This window comes from Acipenser ruthenus, chromosome 41 (genome assembly GCF_902713425.1).
Source record: "Acipenser ruthenus chromosome 41, fAciRut3.2 maternal haplotype, whole genome shotgun sequence".
NCBI lineage: Eukaryota > Metazoa > Chordata > Actinopteri > Acipenseriformes > Acipenseridae > Acipenser > Acipenser ruthenus.
The window spans coordinates 10,203,370-10,226,497 of record NC_081229.1 but is presented as its reverse complement, the minus strand read 5'-3'; the positions used below and the strand labels follow the sequence as shown (position 1 = coordinate 10,226,497).

At 46.1% G+C, this 23,128-nt stretch overlaps 3 protein-coding genes across 3 annotated transcripts in view; 2 read left to right on the top strand and 1 right to left on the bottom strand.

The window, feature by feature from the left end:
• The window catches only part of LOC117968424 (C-type mannose receptor 2-like), a 242,708-nt gene that overhangs the window by 34,640 nt on the left and 184,940 nt on the right, over positions 1 to 23,128 (top strand). The gene's annotated exons all lie outside the window — the stretch shown is intronic.
• On the top strand, positions 652 to 11,713 carry LOC117971654 (zinc finger and BTB domain-containing protein 22-like). Its single transcript, XM_059010660.1, has 4 exons — positions 652 to 824; positions 2,668 to 2,926; positions 4,154 to 5,278; positions 7,926 to 11,713. Exons 2-4 carry the CDS (start codon positions 2,675 to 2,677, stop codon positions 8,718 to 8,720), a joined length of 2,172 nt encoding a protein of 723 aa, XP_058866643.1. The 5' UTR covers positions 652 to 824; positions 2,668 to 2,674; the 3' UTR covers positions 8,721 to 11,713.
• On the bottom strand, positions 11,322 to 17,716 carry LOC117434200 (deoxyribonuclease-2-alpha). Its single transcript, XM_059010575.1, has 7 exons — positions 17,539 to 17,716; positions 14,414 to 14,515; positions 13,842 to 14,010; positions 13,347 to 13,455; positions 13,070 to 13,231; positions 12,623 to 12,817; positions 11,322 to 12,179 (listed from the first exon to the last, which is right to left on the bottom strand). The coding sequence occupies exons 1-7, from the start codon at positions 17,586 to 17,588 to the stop codon at positions 11,824 to 11,826; spliced, it is 1,143 nt and encodes a 380-aa protein (XP_058866558.1). The 5' UTR covers positions 17,589 to 17,716; the 3' UTR covers positions 11,322 to 11,823.

Below are 23,128 nucleotides of genomic sequence, written 5' to 3'. Positions count from 1 at the left end.
CGTGTACTGACCAAGATCATCATTTTTGCTCCCATGTCCCACCGTTAAAATAAGTCCTGCATTGTTTACAGAAAGTATGCCTTTTTCCAACGTTGCCTGGGATTATATGAGAATATGTTTTTTTTGTTTTGTTTTTTACCGGATGAAGCATTTTTATCGCACGTGTAATCATCAGGGCTCCCCTGGTTCTTGAACCCTGCAAGGTACAGACAGGTGATTGCAGGAACCACAGACCGACAGTACGTCCATGATTTTAGAGAGTGAAATGTTAGCGAAAATTTGACATTTGTGGAAATTAAACGTTTGCTGACCTAAACGGGTTGAAGTGTAGCTTTGAACAAAATATGAGAGAAAATCGGTCCAGGGAGAAGTGTCCAAAAAACGTGAGGTTCACGGCAAATACGGGAGAGTTGACAGGTCTGGTGTAATGGTTAAAACACTACAGTCCCGTTTATAGAGACGAGGAGGGATGCAAATGAAGCCATTTTGGCTCTAACAGAGTCAGTATAGCAAGTGAACTACACAGCAGCCGGAGCCAACATGGGCGACATAGCAATGCAGTATCACAGCCTCCGTGGTCAAGACTCCTGCGCTCCGCCACCGTTCAGGCTGCCTAAAAGGGGTTTCATTTACTATCGGCATAAACATTCCCCTTGTGTGCAAAGGCTGTAAGTGAGCTAGCTAGCCTGCCCCTTTAACGTCGTGACAATGGCTGGACTTGCAAACGAGAATGGACTGTTTTGGGTTTTATTTGCTTAAAATAAACATATATGTTTAAAAACAACGAAAGGCATTTAAATACCCCCGTGCAATCATTCCAATGAGTAAGTTTCATTTCTTGCACGTTCTTTCCCCGCTTGCGTGGATGTTGCGTTGTTGTTCTAAATAAATTACGTTTCTAATTCTGAATATGGGTCTGCAGTTTGCAATTTAATAAATAAACACATAACATAACCTACATGCAAAACCTCTTTAGTTTATATTTTAAATTAAAACCTTTTGCAGAATTGAGCGCATTATTTATTTCTTGCGGTCATGACACTTGTCTTTGTATAAATATATGTATATATATATACAGATATATATGTTTTTAAATGGGATAGTTTACTAAATATTGTGGTGCAAACGATGCAACTTGTGTGCGGTATTGAGCTGGTCGTTTGCTTGTTGGGTACCTGTGGTTTGTGTGCTTCTTTGAATTTATCGAGTTATCGCCTATTTGCATTTTTGTTTAGAGGCCTTGTCGTACAGCACATTCACCGAGCTCGAGTCCTGTTGTCACCCGTAGCAGCAGAGCGCAGGAGTGGGGAGGAGGGTTGTCAATAGTCGCTTTCACAGAACGACGTTTTCTTGTTCAGTCTGCCGATGCTGTCAGAGACCGACCCCCGTGTTTGACAGTTTGCTTACCAGGCGTGTGTTTCTGAATTCACGTTCACTTCTGTACCGTTGCACCACGACTTAAAATATTTGTCATAGTTTAGTGTTTAGAAAATATGTGTATTGTTTTGATACATTGATTACATGATGTTAAATCAAATATCAAAATTATGTTCATATCATATGTGAGCCATAGAGCCTTCCGCTGTGGTTTAATACCAATACACTGTAATTACACTGTGGTTTCATAATACACAGTATTACAATGCTATTATAATTGTGGTGTAAGATAACTAGGTTATAGTGTGGAGTAGTGGTTAGGGCTCTGGACTCTTGACCAGAGGGTTGTAGGTTCAATCCCAGGTGGGGGACACTGCTGCTGTACCCTTGAGCAAGGTACTTTACCTAGATTGCTCCAGTAAAAACCCAACTGTATAAATGGGTAATTGTATGTAAAAAATAATGTAATTGTATGTAAAAATAATGTGATATTTTTAGGAGGCTGTGTGGTCCAGTGGTTAAAGATAAGGGCTTGTAACCAGGAGGTCCTCTGTTCAAATCCCACCTCAGCCACTGACTCATTGTGTGACCCTGAGCAAGTCACTTCACCTCCTTGTGCTCCGTCTTTCGGGTGAGACGTTGTTGTAAGTGACTCTGCAGCTGATGCATAGTTCACACACCCTAGTCTGTGTAAATCTCCTTGGATTATTATTATTATTATTTGTTTATTTAGCAGACGCCTTTATCCAAGGCGACTTACAGAGACTAGGGTGTGTGAACTATGCATCAGCTGCAGAGTCACAATTACGTCTCACCCGAAAGACGGAGCACAAGGAGGTTAAGTGACTTGCTCAGGGTCACACAATGAGTCAGTGGCTGAGGTGGGATTTGAACTGGGGACCTCCTGGTTACAAGCCCTTTTCTTTAACCACGGGACCACACAGCCTCCTAAAGGCGTCTGCTAAATAAACAAATAATAATATATAATACATTTCTATTATAATTACATTGCAACTGCAGTTTGAGATCACTAGACTAGACTGTATTGTAATGACATTGTAACTGCAGTTTGAGATCACTAGACTAGACTGCATTATAATTACATTGTAACTGCAGTTTGAGATCACTCTCGCTCTCTCTATCTCCCTCCCAGTCTGGCAGTGGTGATGGAACAGCCTTTAATCACAGTAACACCAGTAACCCTGCCCCCTCTCTCTCCCAGTTTGGCAATGATGATGGATCAGTCTATAATCCCAGTAACTCTCTCTCTCTCTCTCTCTCTCCTCTCAGTTTGGCAATGATGATGGATCAGTCTTCGTCCAGCTGCAGCAGCACCAGTCACTGCCTCCCCAGTCTGCCCAGTAAGGCCAGTATGAGCGGCAGGCTGGTGCATGTGGATTTCCCCGAGGTGCCGGTGTCATTGCTGGAGAGTCTGAACCAGCAGAGGCTGGAGGGGCAGCTGTGTGACCTGAGCATCCAAGTGCAGGGCCAGGAGTTCAGGGCTCATCGCTGTGTGCTGGCAGCCTCCTCGCCGTACTTCCACGACCAGGTGATCATATTAATAATATTAGAATACATGATCCGCAATATTAACACAAATAATAATATAATGCAGGACCCACAGTAATGTAATCACTGCTGTGTGCTGACAGCCTCCTCGCCATGATGATAATCATTATAATAACAATACAGGATCTATAGTGATATAATATAATACAGGACCTCTAGTGCTGTAATATACAGGATCTGTAGTGCTATATTACAATGCAGGACCCACAGTAATGTAATCACTGCTGTGTGCTGACAGCCTCCTCGTCATGATGATAATCATTATAATAACAATACAGGATCTATAATGATATAATATAATACAGGACCTCTAGTGCTGTAATATACAGGATCTGTAGTGCTATATTATAATGCAGGACCCACAGTAATGTAATCACTGCTGTGTGCTGACAGCCTCCTCGTCATGATAATAATCATTATAATAACAATACAGGATCTATAGTGATATAATATAATACAGGACCTCTAGTGCTGTAATATACAGGATCTGTAGTGCTATATTATAATGCAGGACCCACAGTAATGTAATCACTGCTGTGTGCTGACAGCCTCCTCGTCATGATAATAATCATTATAATAACAATACAGGATCTATAGTGATATAATATAATACAGGACCTCTAGTGCTGTAATATACAGGATCTGTAGTGCTATATTATAATGCAGGACCCACAGTAATGTAATCACTGCTGTGTGCTGACAGCCTCCTCGCCATGATGATAATCATTATAATAACAATACAGGATCTATAGTGATATAATATAATACAGGATCTGTAGTGCTGTAATATACAGGATCTGTAGTGCTATATTATAATGCAGGACCCACAGTAATGTAATCACTGCTGTGTGCTGACAGGCAATACTGTAACATCTGCAGTGATAATATAACCTTGCATGCAACAGCACTGTAATAGAGTACAGTAATATAATACAGGGTCTACAGTAATGCAATGACAGCTGTGTGCTGGCAGCCTCCTCCTAATAATAATAACAGTGATACTATTAATACAGGACCTGCAATGGTGATGTCACTCTGTGTGCGGCAGTGCTGTAATACAATGTGAATGAATATTTATACAGGATCTGATGGTATAGTCACCGCTGTGTGCTGGCAGTCAGGACCCCTGTTAGATAAGGAGACTGCAGGAGCCCCTCAGAGCTAGCTGCTGTGTCTTGCGTTGCAATAATCTGTCCCGTCCCCCCAGGTCCTCTTGAAGAACGTCTCCTCGGTGGTCCTCCCCTCTGTCATGGACCCCCTGGCCTTCGAGAGTGTGCTGGGCTCCGCCTACACGGGCAGACTGAGCATGCTCACGGACGAGATCGTCAACTACCTGACAGTGGGCAGCGTGCTGCAGATGTGGCACGTGGTGGACAAGTGCTCCGAGCTGCTGAGGGAGGGCAGGGGTCAAGGGAACAGCCAGCTCACCGGCAGCAGCAGGGCAGTGGAGGGGGGGGACCAGCTGGGGAACAGCCAGGCAGGCAGGCAGGGGGGGCACTGCTCCAGTCGGGCCAGCGAGAACCAGTCCCCCAGCAGCACCAACTACTTCAGCCCCAGAGAGGCAGGCTCGAGCGGAGGGAGCAGCGTGGGGGCCGGGGGGCTGGCGGGAGTGCTGGGGGGCGCGGGGCAGGCCGGGGGGGGCGGGTACGGGAGAGCGGGGGAGGACTCTTTCACTGAAGAGTCCGAGGAGATGGTGTATCAGCAGCAGCACAGCTCGAGCTTGCGCAAACGAGCCGGCCGCTTCGCTCGCAGGAGGAAGCTGAGGGAGAGCGAGGAGGGGGGGCTGGACTCGGAGCTGGAGGACAGCGGCGGCCCCTCCTCCTCCTCCACCCTGCTTCTAGGGGGGTCGAAACGCCCCGCCTACGTGCAGCCCAGCATCATGCCCCGCAAGCAGTGGGTGCTGGTGAAGAAGGAGAGGCCGGCTCCCCTGGAGGACGTGCTGCTGACCTGTGAGGACGAGGAGGGCAGTGAGGGGGGCAGGGCGGGGCCTGGGGCAGGAGCACTGGTGTTTGAGGGGGGCAGTGGGGGGGTGGGAGAGCTGGTGTTCGAGGGGGGTGCGGAGGGTAGGGGGGGGGACGGAGCACTGGTGCAGACGGGGGCTGGAACGCTGGTGTTTGAGGGGGGTGCGGGGGGCAGGGGTGCGGTGGGAGTGCCAGTGTTCGAGGGGGGCAGGGGGCGGGTGGGGGTGCTGGGGTTTGAGCCAGACAGGGAGCGCGCTCAGCTCAGTATCTCCAACGTCAGGACTCTATCTGGGATGGAGATGCAGCCGGAGCCAGAGCAGGGGAAGGGAGTCGGAGGAGCCGGACACAGGCAAGACGTCCTGGATGAGCAGGTGAGGGTCTGTCTGTCTGTACAGGTGTGTGTGTGTCTGTCTATCTGTCTGTAGAGGTGTGTGTCTGTCTGTCTGTCTGTCTGTACAGGTGAGTGTCTGTCTGTACAGGTGAGAGTGTCTGTCTGTATATCAGTACAGGTGTGTGTCTGTCTGTCTGTCTGTCTATATTATTATTATTATTATTATTATTATTTATTTCTTAGCAGACGCCCTTATCCAGGGCGACTTACAATTGTTACAACATATCACATTATACATTATTTCACATTATACAGATATCACATTATTTTACATACAATTCCCCATTTATACAGTTGAGTTTTTACTGGAGCAATCTAGGTAAAGTACCTTGCTCAAGGGTACAACAGCAGTGTCCCCCACTGGGGATTGAACCCACAACCCTCCGGTCAAGAGTCCAGAGCCCTAACCACAACTCCACACTGCTGCTGTCTGTAAAGGTGTGTGTCTGTCTGTGTCTGTACAGGTGTGTGTCTGTCTGTATATCTGTCTGTACAGGTGTGTGTGTCTGTCTGTCTGTCTGTATGTATAGGGCAGCAGTGTGGAGCAGTGGTTAGGGTTCTGGACTCTTGACCGGATGGTCGTGGGTTCAATCCCTGGTAGGGGACACTGCTGCTGTACCCTTGAGCAAGGTACTTTACCTAGATTGCTCCAGTAAAAACCCAACTGTATAAATGGGTAATTGTATGTAAAATAATGTGATATCTGTATAATGTGAAATAATGTATAATGTGATATCTTGTAACAATTGTAAGTCGCCCTGGATAAGGGCGTCTGCTAAGAAATAAATAATAAAAATAATAATAATAATAATAATAATGTACAGGTTTGTGTGCAGGTGTGTGTCTATATTGCATAGGTTTGTGTGTCTTTGTAAAAGTGTCTGTCTGTGTGCTGGTCCTCCGTGTACATTCCGGCCAATCATTTTTGCATTCAAAATCAGAAAACAACTCGTTTTTTCTATTTCGGTTTTTCATAAAAACAAAAATCGACCCGTTTTTCATTTTCCAATTTCTGAGTTTAAAATACAAAAACTGATTCAAGCTTGTTTTCCCATTTTTCATATTGCAACAAAGCATTTGAAATGGAATAATCTGTAATACAAAAATAAATAATAGGCTGTAGGGTCGAAAAATGAAATTGCTTGAAAAATGTCTTCGTTCAAGCAGATATCTGGCGAGACAACACTTCACAGGAAATCTGTTAATGCATCTCTAACAGGTACACTCTTAAACAAGGATAGATATACTAACGTATGGGAAGAGGGACAGACCTATTCAACCAAGCGTGCCAGCCCCCTTTAATGATCCTATGGCAAGCTCTGTAAGATGCGAACATTTCCTCTCTCCCCGCGGTTTGCAGCTCTTACAAAAGAAGGAAGTGCGATACAGTGCGAAACTGTAAACAGAATTCACCCCCACCCTTCACCATATTCTGTTACAAAAGAACCACCCACTGCAGCACGAAAACACTCCACAACATTTAATATCTTAATTATTTAGCTCTTTCAATACCTTTTAAAAAAAAAAAAGCTCTCTGTCCCGCTGTTGTGACGATGCAATAATTTGTGCTTATTGTCGTGGAAGTGTTCTGTCTGTTTACCAACATTATTAATGAATTAATTTAGCAGTTGTTACAAAGTACTGTATTACAATACAGCCGCAGGTCTACGTTAATATAATAATCATCCTTTTTATCTCTCAGGTACAGTGCATTATAATAATACTAAAACTAATGAATCTTCACACACAAGGGGAAAGAAATCCACGTACGGTTCTTAAATTTATATCTGGCTTTATAAACTTAACTGGATTATATTATCACAGCGCATTTCTCCAGGGCGTTCATGTATGTTCAGAGCTCCCCTTTCATGGGTACCCAGTTTGTTTCACTTTGGGGGTGCATCCATAGATATCGATATCAATGTATTGATGCAGAAAACGTCATAACACCGAGACACATTCGATACGAGTAGAGCACGCCTCCGAACTTATTTCAAATGGTTTATTATTTATTTTTGTATTACAGATTATTCCATTTCGAATACTTTGTTGCAAAAAGCAATATGAAAAATGGGAAAACAAGCCTGAATCAGTTTTTGTATTTTAATCTCAGAAATTGGAAAATGAAAAAGGGGTCGATTTTTGTTTTTATGAAAAACCAAAATAGAAAAACGAGTCGTTTTCTGGTGTTCCGATTCCGAATGCAAAAGCGATTGTCCGGCATGTACCCGGACCGTAGGAGTGTCTCTGTTGAACTGGTGTGTGACTGACTGTCTGTACAGGTGTACAGATTTGTGTCTCTGTACTGTATAGGTGCACCTGTCTATCTGTGTCGCTGTCTGTCTGTCTACAGGTGTGCGTTACTAGGCTTCTATACTGTGAATGCAGTTTTTCAATGAAAGAAGTCATTTGTAAGTTATGTAGTCATAAAAAGATTATAAATTACTTCTAAACTAATTGGGACAGAAACTATTTGATCTATATAAGAAAACAAAACTTTTTAGAAGGCGTGCCTAAACGTGAAAGGGGCAACACAATTCAGCACTGTCCTGAAAGAAGAGGCAGGAAATCAGTGATTATCTAAATAAGTAACCTTCCTGCTTGCCTTCCCTTTATTCCCTCGCAAGGTGAATTTCTGCGAATCCTCCGAGGACTACATCCAGTTCGAGACGGCCGCTGGTCTGACTGGGAGCACTGGTTCGGGCAGCATGGACGACCAGAGCCAGCCCCACCAACACCTCCACCACCAGCAACTGGGAAACGAAACCAGTACAGTGAGAAGCAGCAGCAGCAGCAGCAGCGGTGGCGGTGGAGGCGTTGCTAACCAGACAGGACTGCAGTTCAACCCCCAGAGGTCCCTGCTGCCCATTGACATGCAGGGCAACCAGGTCGTCGTGTATCAGCAGCCGAGCCCGGCCGTGCTGCAGCTGGCGGGGGCGGAGCACGGGGCCGTGCAGGTCTCCCCGCACGCGCAGGACGGGGGCAAGATATTCATGTGCCACTGCGGCAAGACTTTCACGCACAAGAGCATGAGGGACCGCCACGTGAACATGCACCTCAACCTGAGGCCCTTCGACTGCCCCGTGTGCACCAAGAAGTTCAAGATGAAGCACCACCTGACGGAGCACATGAAGACGCACACCGGCCTCAAGCCCTACAACTGCGACACCTGCTCCAAGAAGTTCATGTGGAGGGACAGCTTCATGAGGCACCGCAGCCACTGCGAGCGCAGGAGCGGGGCTGGGGGGCTCCTACACCACCAGCACGGCACGGCCGCCGCGGCTGCTCCTGGGAGCGGGCTGCTGCTGGGAGGCTCCTCAAGCGGTACTGGGAGCGCTGGTCCCGGGGGCGCGGTGCTGCTGGTGTCCCAGCAGAGCAGCGCTGTTAATGATGGTAGTAACAACGGGGGCAGCGTCACGTAGAGTCTCGTTTGTTATGGTCGGGGTGTGAAGTGTTTATGTGTGGGATTGGGGAGCGAGGGGTGGGGCTTGTATCAGAGGAGCATTAAGGCCACCATACACGAGACAGCAAAGAATCATCTCTCGCCTGTCAGGAATGACAGGCTGTCGTCCACGAATAGAATAAAGCACTTCTCTGTTCTTGGCAGCAAGTCGCTCGTAATCAACCAATCAGCACAGCTGTTGATGTCGCGTGGTAAAAGTCATTCGATATGATTCGTCCAGTGGTTTGTGCAGGGACCCTTTAGAGATACTCAAGGCTCTTCTGGAAATACAAAGGTAAAAGACACTGTAGAAAGCATGAGTGAGGGTTGATTATTAGACGGTGATGATGTTGGAGATGCACACATTTTGTGAACTCACCGGTGCCTCTGCTGGAATGGCTCTTCTCAGACTCCAGTCTTGAGAAGGGATTTTATCACTCATTTTCCCCCAGCAACTCATCAAGTGTGGCAGGATCCACCCTAACACGATTACTGTAACCACACAAAGCCTCAAGCTGCAGTGCAGCCACTCAGTTCTTAAGAGCCCCTCTTTCCTCCCTGTTTTGAATCATTGCCAAGGAGGCTGTGTGGTCCAGTGGTTAAAGAAAAGGGCTTGTAACCAGGAGGTCCCTGGTTCAAATCCCACCTCAGCCACTGACTCATTGTGTGACCCTGAGCAAGTCACAACCTCCTTGTGCTCCGTCTTTCGGGTGAGATGTAGTTGTAAGTGACTCTGCAGCTGATGCATAGTTCACACACCCTAGTCTCTGTAAGTCGCCTTGGATAAAGCTAAACAAACAAACAAGAACATTTATCTAACCCAGATGTTCCCGCCCCACCTACTTTTCAACCTCTTTAATATCACAGCAACAGCTGCGCAGCCACATAAAACCGACAGTTCTTAATTCCCCGTGGTCTCTTACTGGACGACAGCATTGCTCAGTGCATGGTGGCCTTTAGACATCCTGTTCTGTCTGCAGGAGGTGAGAGGAGGGAGAAACACGAGGTGGGAATAGGAGAGGGTGTTTGGGATCTGTTTTTAGTCTGTTGCCTGTATGTGTTTCTTGGGAGGGAGAGGGGATGAGAGAGTGAAATAGAGGGGGGACCCATCTGCCATTGAACGTGCTTGTAAATATCCTGCACAGCTGTAGATTCCTAACACTGTAGATATAGGAATGTGTTGTATACTGTGGAAAGAAATGACAAACAAATGCAATCTGCTATATTTAGACTGACAAACTAACTCGATAATAATAATAATAATAATAATAATAATGATAATAACAGTAACGCCCCGTCCTTCGGATCAGATGTAAAACCGAGTATTGTAAGTGACTCTGCAGCAGCAGTTGTGATGCACAGTTCAGTTTCTAGGGCTGTGTTTGAAGGCGCGCTCACTAGCCAGGAATTCGAAGGTCGTTTTAAACCTTCGAAGGTTCGTCAAGTTGCATTCACGCTCGGTATGTTTTCTTCTTTTCTGTTAACAGTCCTCTGCAGTTGGTGCTGCTGCAATGCAAGCTTACTGTCTATATCACAAGCAGCTTCAATGTACAGAAACAACGTGTATTGTTATTTATTTAAATTATAAAAACATGATTACTATTCTATATATAACATATTTTTAAACTACATGTGAATGTTTTATTCCATTTATATGGATTACCTGTAAAATAGGATTTTCAATCAAATCTAAACTAGCTATTGTGACGTCACCAGTAAATTATGCAAATGAGCCCCATGGAAGGTTGGAACCTTCCGTCGGAAATGTGTTCCGAACCTCCGAAGGTCAGAACGTACCCTTCGCTTCTGTAAGTCGCTTTGGATAAATGCATCTGCTGAAGGACTAAATAATAATAACAGTGGATCAGTAAAATTCAACAGCGCCCTCGGCTGGGAATATCAAGCAGAGCTCTCAGTATATTGAAAATGAAAGAGTGGATCGTCATTGACACAAGGAGAGATATGAACGTGCCCCCCCCCCCCAACCCCCCCAGACTGTGACACTCTCAGTGTTAAACTATTAAACGCTGTGTACATACAGCATCATTATTATTATTATTATTATTATTATTATTATTATTATTATTATTATTATTATTATTATTATTATTATTATTAGGGCTGTATATAATGTATCTACAGCATCATCATTATTATTATTATTATTATTATTATTATTATTATTATTATTAGGGCTGTATATAATGTATCTAAAAGGTAACTATGCTCTGGTACTGAATTCTTCAACGTCTTTATCGTTTTAAACTGTTCACCGGCTGTTTTTTTTAATTATAATTAATTTTATTTTAATTGTATGATTTTTGTTGTTACAAGAAAAAAATACAAAACAAAGTGCAATGGAGAAAAACAAACTCTCGTCCATTTGTTTAAATAAATATAATCTGTTTTTTTTTTTTTTTTTAGGTTATCCCATTTCTCCTTGCTAAATTAACAGAAGCGTTGAGTCAACGCCCTTCCCCAGTCTCTTATGGTACAAGACTGCTGTCTGTCTCCCCGCTAATGTAACCAAATCAAACGTGTTTTGAATGATAAAGCAGAGCCTGCGATGATGAAATGGCCATTAGTTCAATTAGTTTATTATAAAATGTTCAAGAATTTCGATGAATTATACAGCAGCTAACAGCAGTGCATGGTATTTAAAGGGTTAAGTTTGATTTCCACAATTATCTTTATCAGGTTCAATTCTGATTCCACACTTTTGCAATTATTTTTTAAACTGTGTCAATCATTACACAAATGTAACAGAAGTTTTGACTCTCTCTCTCTCACACACACACACAGTGACTTACACACCTCCTGAGAGCTTAGGGACCTATCAAACGCACACACAAACACCATACATACTGACACACATTCACTCTACAGAGCCTTTTATCTCAAGGATCCCAAAGTGCTTCACACACACACGAAAAAAAAAAGTTTCCATGAAACACGGTCTAATACAAAAGGTAATGCTGATTTGACCTCCCCAACGGAGACCTGTACTAACTGACCCTGTACTACCCTAAGACTCGCTGTCCCCGTCTCCCCTCCCTCAGTGACACACGCTCTTAACTCTCCCTTCAGTCCTCGCACTTGCTGTACTTCTGCACCAGCTGCCTGTACGACTTCCACACTAAGCGGTTGTCAATGCACACGGTGCCCCCTCCCCTGAGCTCCTCCCCCTGGTCCCGGTTCACGTCCCCCACGCAGGTCCATGCTCCCGCGGCCTCCCCCTCACTCACGCACCACTTGGAATGGTCCACGTGGGAGCTGAAGGGGGGGGGCGCCCCTGCCCCAGGGGGGAACCCGATCTCCTGCACGTTGAGGACGTGCTGCGGGGGGGAGCAGTTTGAGGGGAGCACGCCCGCAGAGTTGGGCCAGAACTGAACCAGCAAGTCTGAACCCAGAGCCGGAGCGACCCAGGAGTGGTAGAGAGCTGAGAGAGAGGAGAGAGGAGGAGACTGTGAGACACACACACAGGTAGCTGCACACATACTATTATTTTATTATTATTATTATTTATTTCTTAGCAGATGCCCTTATCCAGGGCGACTTACAATTGTTACAAGATATCACATTATTTTTACATACAATTACCCATTTATACAGTTGGGCTTTTACTGGAGCAATCGAGGTAAAGTACCTTGCTCAAGGGTACAGCAGCAGTGTCCCCCACCTGGGATTGAACCCACCACCCTCCGGTCAGAAGTCCAGAGCTCTAACCACTACTCCACACTGCTCCAATACTGCAAGAAACTTCATGCAGCTCATTGTAAACTATTTGAGTTCGTATTTCTGGTAGACTGTTTGCAATTGTGCCGCGGGGTTCCCATGCCAGGTCACATGACCGGCCTGGCTCGGTTGTAACTGGTTATTTACCGTCGTTGAACTGGGCAGCCTTGGCGAAGCTGATGAAAGCAGTCCCTCCCAGTGAGGTGAGGCTGCTCTGGCTCTTCCAGGGCGCTTTCACGCTTTCTTCCTGGGCGAGTTTCTGCAGCCCGGGGCAGTCCGTGGCAAACGGCTCTGGGACTGATATATTGAACCAGTCTGGCTGATTGAGGAACACCTGCTCACCTGGGGAGGGGGGGGAGGAGAGAGAGGGGGTGGGGAGAATGATATTCAACAATAGAGCAATACTGTGCATGGAAAACTTGAATCAAATTTAGAAATGTTTCTGAACTGTGCGTAGCTGTAGGTCTGTCTGTCTGTCTCTCTGCCTGTCTCTTCCTCTCTCCCTCTCTGTCTGTCTGTACTCCCTGATGTTGCTGAACTGTGCGTAGCTGTAGGTCTGTCTGTCTGTCTCTCTGCCTGTCTGTCTGTACTCACTGATGTTGCTGAACTGTGCGTAGCTGTAGGTCACACACAGGAAGCTCTGTCCATTGTGCACTCCGCTGCTGGGGTACGAGAATTCTCCCGGGAGAGGAGGGGGGAAGTGGGGGGTGCTGTGAACTAACCAGAACCCCTGAGACCGGTCCAACAGAACCACTCCTAGAGAGAGAGAGAGAGGAGGGGGATTCATTAGACACACAGACTCACGCACTCGGGTCAAAGGGTTAAATGATCTCATCATAATAGATAGAAGCTGTGTTAATCAGTCACTCACCCTTTGTGTGCCCCTTCTCATAGCCTGTCCTCCACTTGCTCTCTTCTTTCCTTTCTTTCTCTTTTCTTGGTGGCTGGTCATTGTACAGGACATAGGCCACTTCACTGCTCTGAGGAGAAATAAAACACTCACTCTCCTCTATCTGCCCCCCACACGGCTCCCTTTCAACTCCTCTTTCTCTCTGTCTCTCCCCCTCCCTCCCCACCCCTCTCCCCTTCTCTCTCCCCACCCCACCTCTCTCCCCTTCTCTCTCCCCACCCCTCCCCACCTCACTTCTCTCTCCACCCCTCTCCTCTCCTCCCACCCCACCCCACCCCTCTCCTCTCCTCCCACCCCACTGCTCTCCCCTTCTCTCCCCACCCCACCCATCTCCTCCCCTCTCCTCTCCTCTCTCCCCCTCCCCTCTCCCCTTCTCCCTCTCCCCCGCCCCTCTCCTGTTCTCTCTCTCCCCACCTCTCTCCTCTCTCTCTCCCCCCTCCCTGCCCCTCTCCTCACCTCTCCCAGTTTGTACAGCTGTTCCAGGGTCCTCCCTACGGCTCCCTCGCTCTGGTTGATAGAGCCCCGCCCCTCCCTCCAGTCCTGGTTCTCCGAGTCCAGGTACATGTAGCGCAGGCCGTCCTCCAGGGGGCGCTGGCGGGGCCGCGGCAACTTGTACAGGAAGAACCTGAGATGAGAGGAGAGAGAGAGAGAGGAGAAGAAGAGGGGAGATGAACAGACACACACACACACAGAGACACACACACAGACAGACACACAAAGACAGACAGACACACACACAGACACACACACAGGCAGACACACACACACACTCACAGACACACACACAGGCACACACACAGAGACACACACACAGAGACACACACACACAGACACACAAAGACAGACAGACACACACACAGACACACAAAGACAGACAGACACACACACAGACACACACACACACACAGAGGCACACACACAGGCAGACACACACATGTTTGAGTTCTTTACATTGACTCCCATACAGTGTAGATTTTCTATTCATGGGGAGGGGGGGGGGGGGGATCAACACAGTAATGAACGCTCACCAGTCGACTGGTTCTCCATTGTCATTGTAGCAGGACACTGCCGCCACAGCGCCATCTAGTAGTGAGGAGAGGAACAGCAGGTACAGCAGATACTTCATCGTCCTGAGAGACAGACAGGGTGAGGGTGAACTGTGATCACGAGCTGAAAGGCTGGTCAGTGCATTAACACTAACCCACTAGCGCCACCTAGCGCCCCAGATTGGAACCCAGGCCTCCAGAGGAAGGTGAAAGGCTGGTCTAGTGTCAGCCTCCTGTGTGTGTCTCTGTGTGTGTGCGTCAGCCAGCCTCCCTCTCAATGACAGCAGGTTTCAACAGGCAGGTGTTTTTCTTGAAAACAAAACTTGAACGTGCCGAGGCAAGTGTGTTATAACAGAACTCTCCTCTTCGGTCTGACTTTACAATAGAATTCCTCCTGCTTGGTGTCTGTGTTAGTTACGACATTCTACCAGAGTTTAGTTTCATTAAAGCGACAGACAGACAGACAGACAGACAGACAGACAGAGCCCCACAATCCTGTTCAGTTTGCCTCTACAATATAATTCCTTCTTGGTGTCTGTGCTAGTTTACTACATTCTGCCAGAGTTTAGCCTTTTGTTTCCTTATAAAAGAAACAAAAGCAGCATACTTTACTCTCCAGTTTATATACATTCTCCTCTTTGAACCCCTGCCTTCCACTGCATCTATGTCATTGAAAATGCCTTGCAACAGGGAGATGCATCCTTTATATGTCACAACTATTAAACACTACATACCGCTACATTGAGAACACTGAAAGTAACGCAGTAAATTCAATGACAAACGTTTTCTCACTTTCTTCAACAGGTCAAAGTGTAATAAAGCACAGTGAAAGCATGACACAGCATTGCAACGGGTGGTGAAACTCCCTCGCGTGGGAATAGGGCTTATCTGTGTAAATAATTTATTTTCATTCACTCCCACACAGTATACGTCTACGTAATTATACCAACAGCTACATCAATAGCAGTATTATCTTCATATTCAAATGGGTTGACTTCATTACTTTATAAATCAGGGGTGTTCAATCCCGATCCTGGAGGATGACTCCACTCCAGGTCTTACAGGTACAATGAGGTAATGAAGGACTTCAGGGTCTGGGTGGAGGTTTCACTGGTTCAATTAAACAATCTCAAACAGGGTTGAAACAAAGACCCGGATGGGAAGAGACAACTTTGGCCAAGCACAGGTAAGCATTGTAAAGCACAGAGAGGTCTGGTAAAGCATAGGGAAGCATTGTAAAGCACAGAGAGGTCTGGTAAAGCACGGAGAGCATTGTAAAGCACAGAGAGGTCTGGGAAAGCACAGGGAAGCATTGTAAAGCACAGAGGGGTATGGTAAAGCATAGGGAAGCATTGTAAAGCACAGAGAGGTCTGGGAAAGCATGGGGAAGCATTGTAAAGCACAGAGAGGTCTGGGAAAGCACATGGAAGTATTGTAAAGCACAGATAGGTCTGGTAAAGCACGGGGAAGCATTGTAAAGCACAGAGAGGTCTAGTAAAGCATAGGGAAGCATTGTAAAGCACAGAGGTCTGGTAAAGCATAGGGAAGCATTGTAAAGCACAGAGAAGTCTGGTAAAGCATAGGGAAGCATTGTAAAACACAGAGGTCTGGTAAAGCACAGGGAAGCATTGTAAAGCACAGAGAGGTCTGGTAAAGCATAGCGAAGCATTGTAAAGCACAGTGAGGTCTGGTAAAGCATAGGGAAGCATTGTAAAGCACAGAGTGGTCTGGTAAAGCATAGGGAAGCATTGTAGAGCACAGAGAGGTCTGGTAAAGCATAGGGAAGCATTGTAAAGCACAGAGAGGTCTGGTAAAGCATAGGGAAGCATTGTAAAGCACAGAGAGGTCTGGTAAAGCATAGGGAAGCATTGTAAAGCACAGAGAGGTCTGGTAAAGCATAGGGAAGCATTGTAAAGCACAGAGAGGTATGGTAAAGCATAGGGAAGCATTGTAAAGCACAGAGAGGTCTGGTAAAGCATAGGGAAGCATTGTAAAGCATATAGAGGTCTGGTAAAGCATAGGGAAGCATTGTAAAGCATATAGAGGTATAGTACAGCATATTAAAAATCAAACTAGGGTAAACGAACTCTTATAAAAGGTTGCGGACAGTGCTGAGCAGCGGTGTAGTAGAGCCAGCTCAGTCACATGACTCCCGTCTGATGCAGTCAGCAGTCCTCTCGATGCAATGGAAAGAACATGCTGAACTACTACTGTTAAGAGCTGCTTCTTTAAGAAGACTACAGCAAACAGACCGTGGTCACCAGACACGGGAATAAAGGAAAGCATTCTGACAAGACGGAGAGATGTCTGTACAAACGAGATACATGCACTACCTATTGCATGTGTTACTATACGTTCACTATACAAATACAATGTGAATTCCTGTAATAACTGCTGTTCAAAAAAATCTTTAGCGCTGTTCCGGTCCCTTCAGATTCAGGGACGCCAGGGCTGTGGTGCTTGAATGAGAACCCAGACCAGTGTGTTATTTTACAGTGCGTGTTAAAACGTGGTACACCGTGTGCTGCGCTTGCCCGGGCACGCACGCGTGATTTCAGCTCAGAAAACAAGGGTACGCCCGTTTGAAAGGGGCAGAATGCACCGAGTTTGACTTTAAAGTTATTTTTAATAACTTTTTTTCCACAATTCAGCAAATGTATGTGACTTTAACTGTTGAGCAACACATTGGGCTATGCAACATTGTAAACATATACGATTCTGCGGGTGAACTACAGCAGGTCTTGTTCGTAGTGATTTGTGCACGACAGCGTATCGTTTTCTGACGTTCCACGATCAAGTTTTGGTAGGCGTACCGCATTCCGGCGATGTACTCTCTGTTCTAAAAACAGAGCTCAATTTTTTCAATGACAATCGTCTAAACAAAACGTTTGTCATTTAATTTGTTACGTTTCTTTTGTATGTCTATAATAATAATAATAATAATAATAATAATAATAATAATAATAATAATGATGATGATGATGGCTGAAAGCAGTTTGATGCATGTGATTTAGAGACGTTGCTCTAGAGACCCAGTCCTCTGCTGGCGCTGGTCCGGCTGAGTGATTTTAAGAAGCAGATGGTAAGGACGCGTGCAATATCCTTACCGTGCACCCGGTTGCCCGCTTCGTTCGGTCTGCAGGATCGAGCTGTTCATTGAAATCTCTTCGGAAGTCTGTGCCTGGGTTCCGCTCGCCGTCTGCAGTGCAATGCAACTCTGCGGCTTCGCAATCTCTGCAAAACTGCAAAACAAACTTCCGCGAGTTGTCAGCCGCGCATGTGATTCGTGTCGCAACAGGACGAAATGAAAAACGCAGCGCTGTGTGTTAACCCATTCGGAGACACGAGCCTCCGATATTGCAATGCCTTTATTAACAATATTATTACTGTTGGTGGGAGACGTAGCAGGAGCATGTACGGGCTGTCTGTACTCGGTTAAGATCTCGTTTTATTGCCCTGACAAAAGTCAGCTTGGGGATCTGAAAATAGCAAGCCCGGAGTCATTCAAATAAACAGCATTAATTACAAAATCAAATCCTTGAGAATGATTACAAACGCATTCATTGAACCCTCTGTTACTTTTATTCACAGACACACGGTAACACGTGTTATCATTCTCAATCAATTCTTACTACAGTGGTTCAGAATCCACGACGTCTTTCCAAGTTCAGTACATTTACTTAAACGTTTGAGGAAAGATTATGCAGTCACTAAACAAAACAGAGAATAATATTAAGGAACAACTCAGAAACGCAGCCTCAGCTGAAAACAGCAAGCCGAAGTGACGTGCCCCCGCGCACGAGGGAGTGTTTCTGTCTTGGGGTGTCTGTCTCTGATACAGGGAGTATCACTGTGATTCTGAGTGTTTCTGTCTTGGGGTGTCTGTCTCTGATACAGGGAGTATCACTGTGATTCTGAGTGTTTCTGTCTTGGGGTGTCTGTCTCTGATACAGGGAGTATCACTGTGATTCTGAGTGTTTCTGTCTTGGGGTGTCTGTCTCTGATACAGGGAGTATCACTGTGATTCTGAGTGTTTCTGTCTTGGGATGCCTGTCTCTGATACAGGGAGTATCACTGTGATTCTGAGTGTTTCTGTCTTGGGGTGTCTGTCTCTGATACAGGGAGTATCACTGTGATTCTGAGTGTTTCTGTCTTGGGGTGTCTGTCTCTGATACAGGGAGTGTCACTGTGATTCTGAGTGTTTCTGTCTTGGGGTGCCTGTCTCTGATACAGGGAGTATCACTGTGATTCTGAGTGTTTCTGTCTTGGGGTGCCTGTCTCTGATACAGGGAGTGTCACTGTGATTCTGAGTGTTTCTGTCTTGGGGTGTCTGTCTCTGATACAGGGAGTATCACTGTGATTCTGAGTGTTTCTGTCTTGGGGTGTCTGTCTCTGATACAGGGAGTATCACTGTGATTCTGAGTGTTTCTGTCTTGGGGTGTCTCTCTCTGATACAGGGAGTATCGCTGTGATTCTGAGTGTGTCTGTCTTGGGGTGTCTGTCTCTGATACAGGGAGTATCACTGTGATTCTGAGTGTTTCTGTCTTGGGGTATCTGTCTCTGATACAGGGAGTATCACTGTGATTCTGAGTGTGTCTGTCTTGGGGTGTCTGTCTCTGATACAGGGAGTATCACTGTGATTCTGAGTGTTTCTGTCTTGGGGTGTCTGTCTCTGATACAGGGAGTATCACTGTGATTCTGAGTGTTTCTGTCTTGGGGTGTCTGTCTCTGATACAGGGAGTATCACTGTGATTCTGAGTGTTTCTGTCTTGGGGTGTCTGTCTCTGATACAGGGAGTATCACTGTGATTCTGAGTGTTTTTTGTCTTGGGGTGTCTGTCTCTGATACAGGGAGTATCACTGTGATTCTGAGTGTTTCTGTCTTGGGGTGTCTGTCTCTGATACAGGGAGTATCACTGTGATTCTGAGTGTTTCTGTCTTGGGGTGTCTGTCTCTGATACAGGGAGTATCACTGTAATTCTGAGTGTTTCTGTCTTGGGGTGCCTGTCTCTGATACAGGGAGTATCACTGTGATTCTGAGTGTTTCTGTCTTGTGGTGTCTGTCTCTGATACAGGGAGTATCACTGTGATTCTGAGTGTTTCTGTCTTGGGGTGTCTCTGATACAGGGAGTATCGCTGTGATTCTGAGTGTTTCTGTCTTGGGGTGCCTGTCTCTGATACAGGGAGTATCGCTGTGATTCTGAGTGTTTCTGTCTTGGGGTGTCTGTCTCTGATACAGGGAGTATCACTGTGATTCTGAGTGTTTCTGTCTTGGGGTGTCTCTGATACAGGGAGTATCGCTGTGATTCTGAGTGTTTCTGTCTTGGGGTGCCTGTCTCTGATACAGGGAGTATCACTGTGATTCTGAGTGTTTCTGTCTTGGGGTGTCTGTCTCTGATACAGGGAGTATCGCTGTGATTCTGAGTGTTTCTGTCTTGGGGTGTCTGTCTCTGATACAGGGAGTATCACTGTGATTCTGAGTGTTTCTGTCTTGGGGTGTCTGTCTCTGATACAGGGAGTATCACTGTGATTCTGAGTGTTTCTGTCTTGGGGTGTCTGTCTCTGATACAGGGAGTATCACTGTGATTCTGAGTGTTTCTGTCTTGGGGTGTCTGTCTCTGATACAGGGAGTATCACTGTGATTCTGAGTGTTTCTGTCTTGGGGTGTCTGTCTCTGATACAGGGAGTATCACTGTGATTCTGAGTGTTTCTGTCTTGGGGTGTCTGTCTCTGATACAGGGAGTATCACTGTGATTCTGAGTGTTTCTGTCTTGGGGTGTCTGTCTCTGATACAGGGAGTATCACTGTGATTCTGAGTGTGTCTGTCTTGGGGTGTCTGTCTCTGATACAGGGAGTATCACTGTGATTCTGAGTGTTTCTGTCTTGGGGTGTCTGTCTCTGATACAGGGAGTATCACTGTGATTCTGAGTGTTTCTGTCTTGGGGTGTCTGTCTCTGATACAGGGAGTATCACTGTGATTCTGAGTGTTTCTGTCTTGGGGTGTCTGTCTCTGATACAGGGAGTATCACTGTGATTCTGAGTGTTTCTGTCTTGGGGTGTCTGTCTCTGATACAGGGAGTATCACTGTGATTCTGAGTGTTTCTGTCTTGGGGTGTCTGTCTCTGATACAGGGAGTATCACTGTGATTCTGAGTGTTTCTGTCTTGGGGTGTCTGTCTCTGATACAGGGAGTATCACTGTGATTCTGAGTGTTTCTGTCTTGGGGTGTCTGTCTCTGATACAGGGAGTATCACTGTGATTCTGAGTGTTTCTGTCTTGGGGTGTCTGTCTCTGATACAGGGAGTATCACTGTGATTCTGAGTGTTTCTGTCTTGGGGTGCCTGTCTCTGATACAGGGAGTATCACTGTGATTCTGAGTGTTTCTGTCTTGGGGTGTCTGTCTCTGATGCAGGGAGTATCACTGTGATTCTGAGTGTTTTTTGTCTTGGGGTGTCTGTATCTGATACAGGGAGTATCACTGTGATTCTGAGTGTTTCTGTCTTGGGGTGTCTGTCTCTGATACAGGGAGTATCGCTGTGATTCTGAGTGTTTCTGTCTTGGGGTGTCTGTCTCTGATACAGGGAGTATCACTGTGATTCTGAGTGTTTCTGTCTTGGGGTGTCTGTCTCTGATACAGGGAGTATCGCTGTGATTCTGAGTGTTTCTGTCTTGGGGTGTCTGTCTCTGATACAGGGAGTATCACTGTGATTCTGAGTGTTTCTGTCTTGGGGTGCCTGTCTCTGATACAGGGAGTATCACTGTGATTCTGAGTGTTTCTGTCTTGGGGTGTCTGTCTCTGATGCAGGGAGTATCACTGTGATTCTGAGTGTTTCTGTCTTGGGGCGCCTGTCTCTGATACAGGGAGTGACACTGTGATTCTGAGTGCTGGGAGGGTGCAGTGGTGACAGTATTTTTTGTGCTGTTTAAATGCGAGGCCCCCACCCCTGTTTTTTGCTTAAAGACACATTTCACAGCTACGAGACACAGAGACACAGCTGACATCTTCAACCGCTCCTGAGATTATAGCAGCACTCGTTGCTTTAATCTTGCTGCCAGTACTGAATGTGTTAAACTATTCTGTGTGTGTGTGAGAGAGAGTATGAGTGTGTGTGTGTGTGTTTGTGAGAGAGAGAGAGAGAGCATGTGTGTGTGTGTTTGTGTGTGTGTGTGTGTGAGAGAGCATGTGTGTGTGTGAGAGAGAGCATGTGTGTGTGTGTGTGCGCGCGTGCATGTGCGTGTGCGTGTGCGTGTGCGTGTTTGGTCAGCGCAAGGTCAAAGTCAGTACTCTCTTTTTTGACCTGATTAAGAAATGTTCTAGAGTTAAGCAATCAGGGAGACACACAGTAGTCTCGTACCATAAGAGACAGGGAAAGGGGGTCGACTGGAGCAGCATCATTTGATGCTGGGTGACAGGGAGGTGTTTTAGGGCTTCACTAAATTCCTCTGCAAAAAGGTTTCAAGTCAGCTGCAGTAAACTGCGGTCCATTTTCAGAGACGATCTCCTCTAGTAGACCACATGCTGCAAACACATTCTGCAGGATCTCAATGGTGTTCTCAGCAGTAGTGATTTCACAGGATCTCAATGGTGTTCTCAGCAGTATTGATTTCACAGGATCTCAATGGTGTTCTCAGCAGTAGTGATTTCACAGGATCTCAATGGTGTTCTCAGCAGTAGTGATTTCACAGGATCTCAATGGTGTTCTCAGCAGTAGTGTTCAGGGGCTCAATGGTGTTCTCAGCAGTAGTGTTCAGGATCTCAATGGTGTTCTCAGCAGTAGTGTTCAGGATCTCAATGGTGTTCTCAGCAGTAGTGTTCAGGATCTCAATGGTGTTCTCAGCAGTAGTGTTCAGGATCTCAATGGTGTTCTCAACAGTAGTGATTTCACAGGAGCTCAATGGTGTTCTCAGCAGTAGTGTTCAGGGGCTCAATGGTGTTCTCAGCAGTAGTGTTCAGGGGCTCAATGGTGTTCTCAGCAGTAGTGTTCAGGATCTCAATGGTGTTCTCAACAGTAGTGATTTCACAGGAGCTCAATGGTGTTCTCAGCAGTAGTGTTCAGGATCTCAATGGTGTTCTCAGCAGTAGTGTTCAGGATCTCAATGGTGTTCTCAGCAGTAGTGTTCAGGATCTCAATGGTGTTCTCAGCAGTAGTGATTTCACAGGATCTCAATGGTGTTCTCAGCAGTAGTGTTCAATGTAGGCACTACTTCAGACCTTCTAGAATGAGAATCAATCAGGACTAAGGATCTTTGCTCTGCTTTCTCAATGTGAAGCTTTTGCCACAGTCTTGCTGGACACACTCATGTAGGGAGCGGTGCTGTCGCAGGCGTGTTCCGCTTATTTTGGCAGATCTCACACTGGCTTACCAAGTGCTGTATTTTAGCATCTAAACCAGGTCACCAAGAACAACTACAGGCGAGGTGCTCAAAAGGTTTCAGCTCTTCATCAGTAGCATGGTTTTACCCTCCAGTTAAAGGACAGTGCTTTAGGGATATGTTTCAGTTTCTCTGGCTGTCCTAAGCTGAAAGTGCTCATTCATCCAGAAATGACACCTTGACTCAATTTTGATCAGCAAACGGGACAACACATCAGCTGAGCTCAGGCTTTATACTGAATTTCCTGAATTTCACCAGTATGAACGACCGGGAGACAGACAGTAGTCTTGTACCATTAGAGACAGGGAAAGGGGGGGTTTGATTGG

Bases quoted from the DNA above. Each gene is read 5' to 3' on its own strand.
- LOC117971654 (XM_059010660.1), top strand. From the start codon at position 2,675: ATGATGATGGATCAGTCTTCGTCCAGCTGCAGCAGCACCAGTCACTGC. The intron at 2,927-4,153 runs GTGATCATATTA...CCGTCCCCCCAG, and splicing joins CGCCGTACTTCCACGACCAG to GTCCTCTTGAAGAACGTCTC. The intron at 5,279-7,925 runs GTGAGGGTCTGT...TTCCCTCGCAAG, and splicing joins AAGACGTCCTGGATGAGCAG to GTGAATTTCTGCGAATCCTC.
- LOC117434200 (XM_059010575.1), bottom strand. From the start codon at position 17,588: ATGAACAGCTCGATCCTGCAGACCGAACGAAGCGGGCAACCGGGTGCA. The intron at 13,456-13,841 runs GTGAGGAGAGGG...ATTTCTCCTCAG, and splicing joins AGCTGTACAAACTGGGAGAG to AGCAGTGAAGTGGCCTATGT. The intron at 13,232-13,346 runs GTGAGTGACTGA...CTCTCTCTCTAG, and splicing joins TGAGAAGGGGCACACAAAGG to GAGTGGTTCTGTTGGACCGG.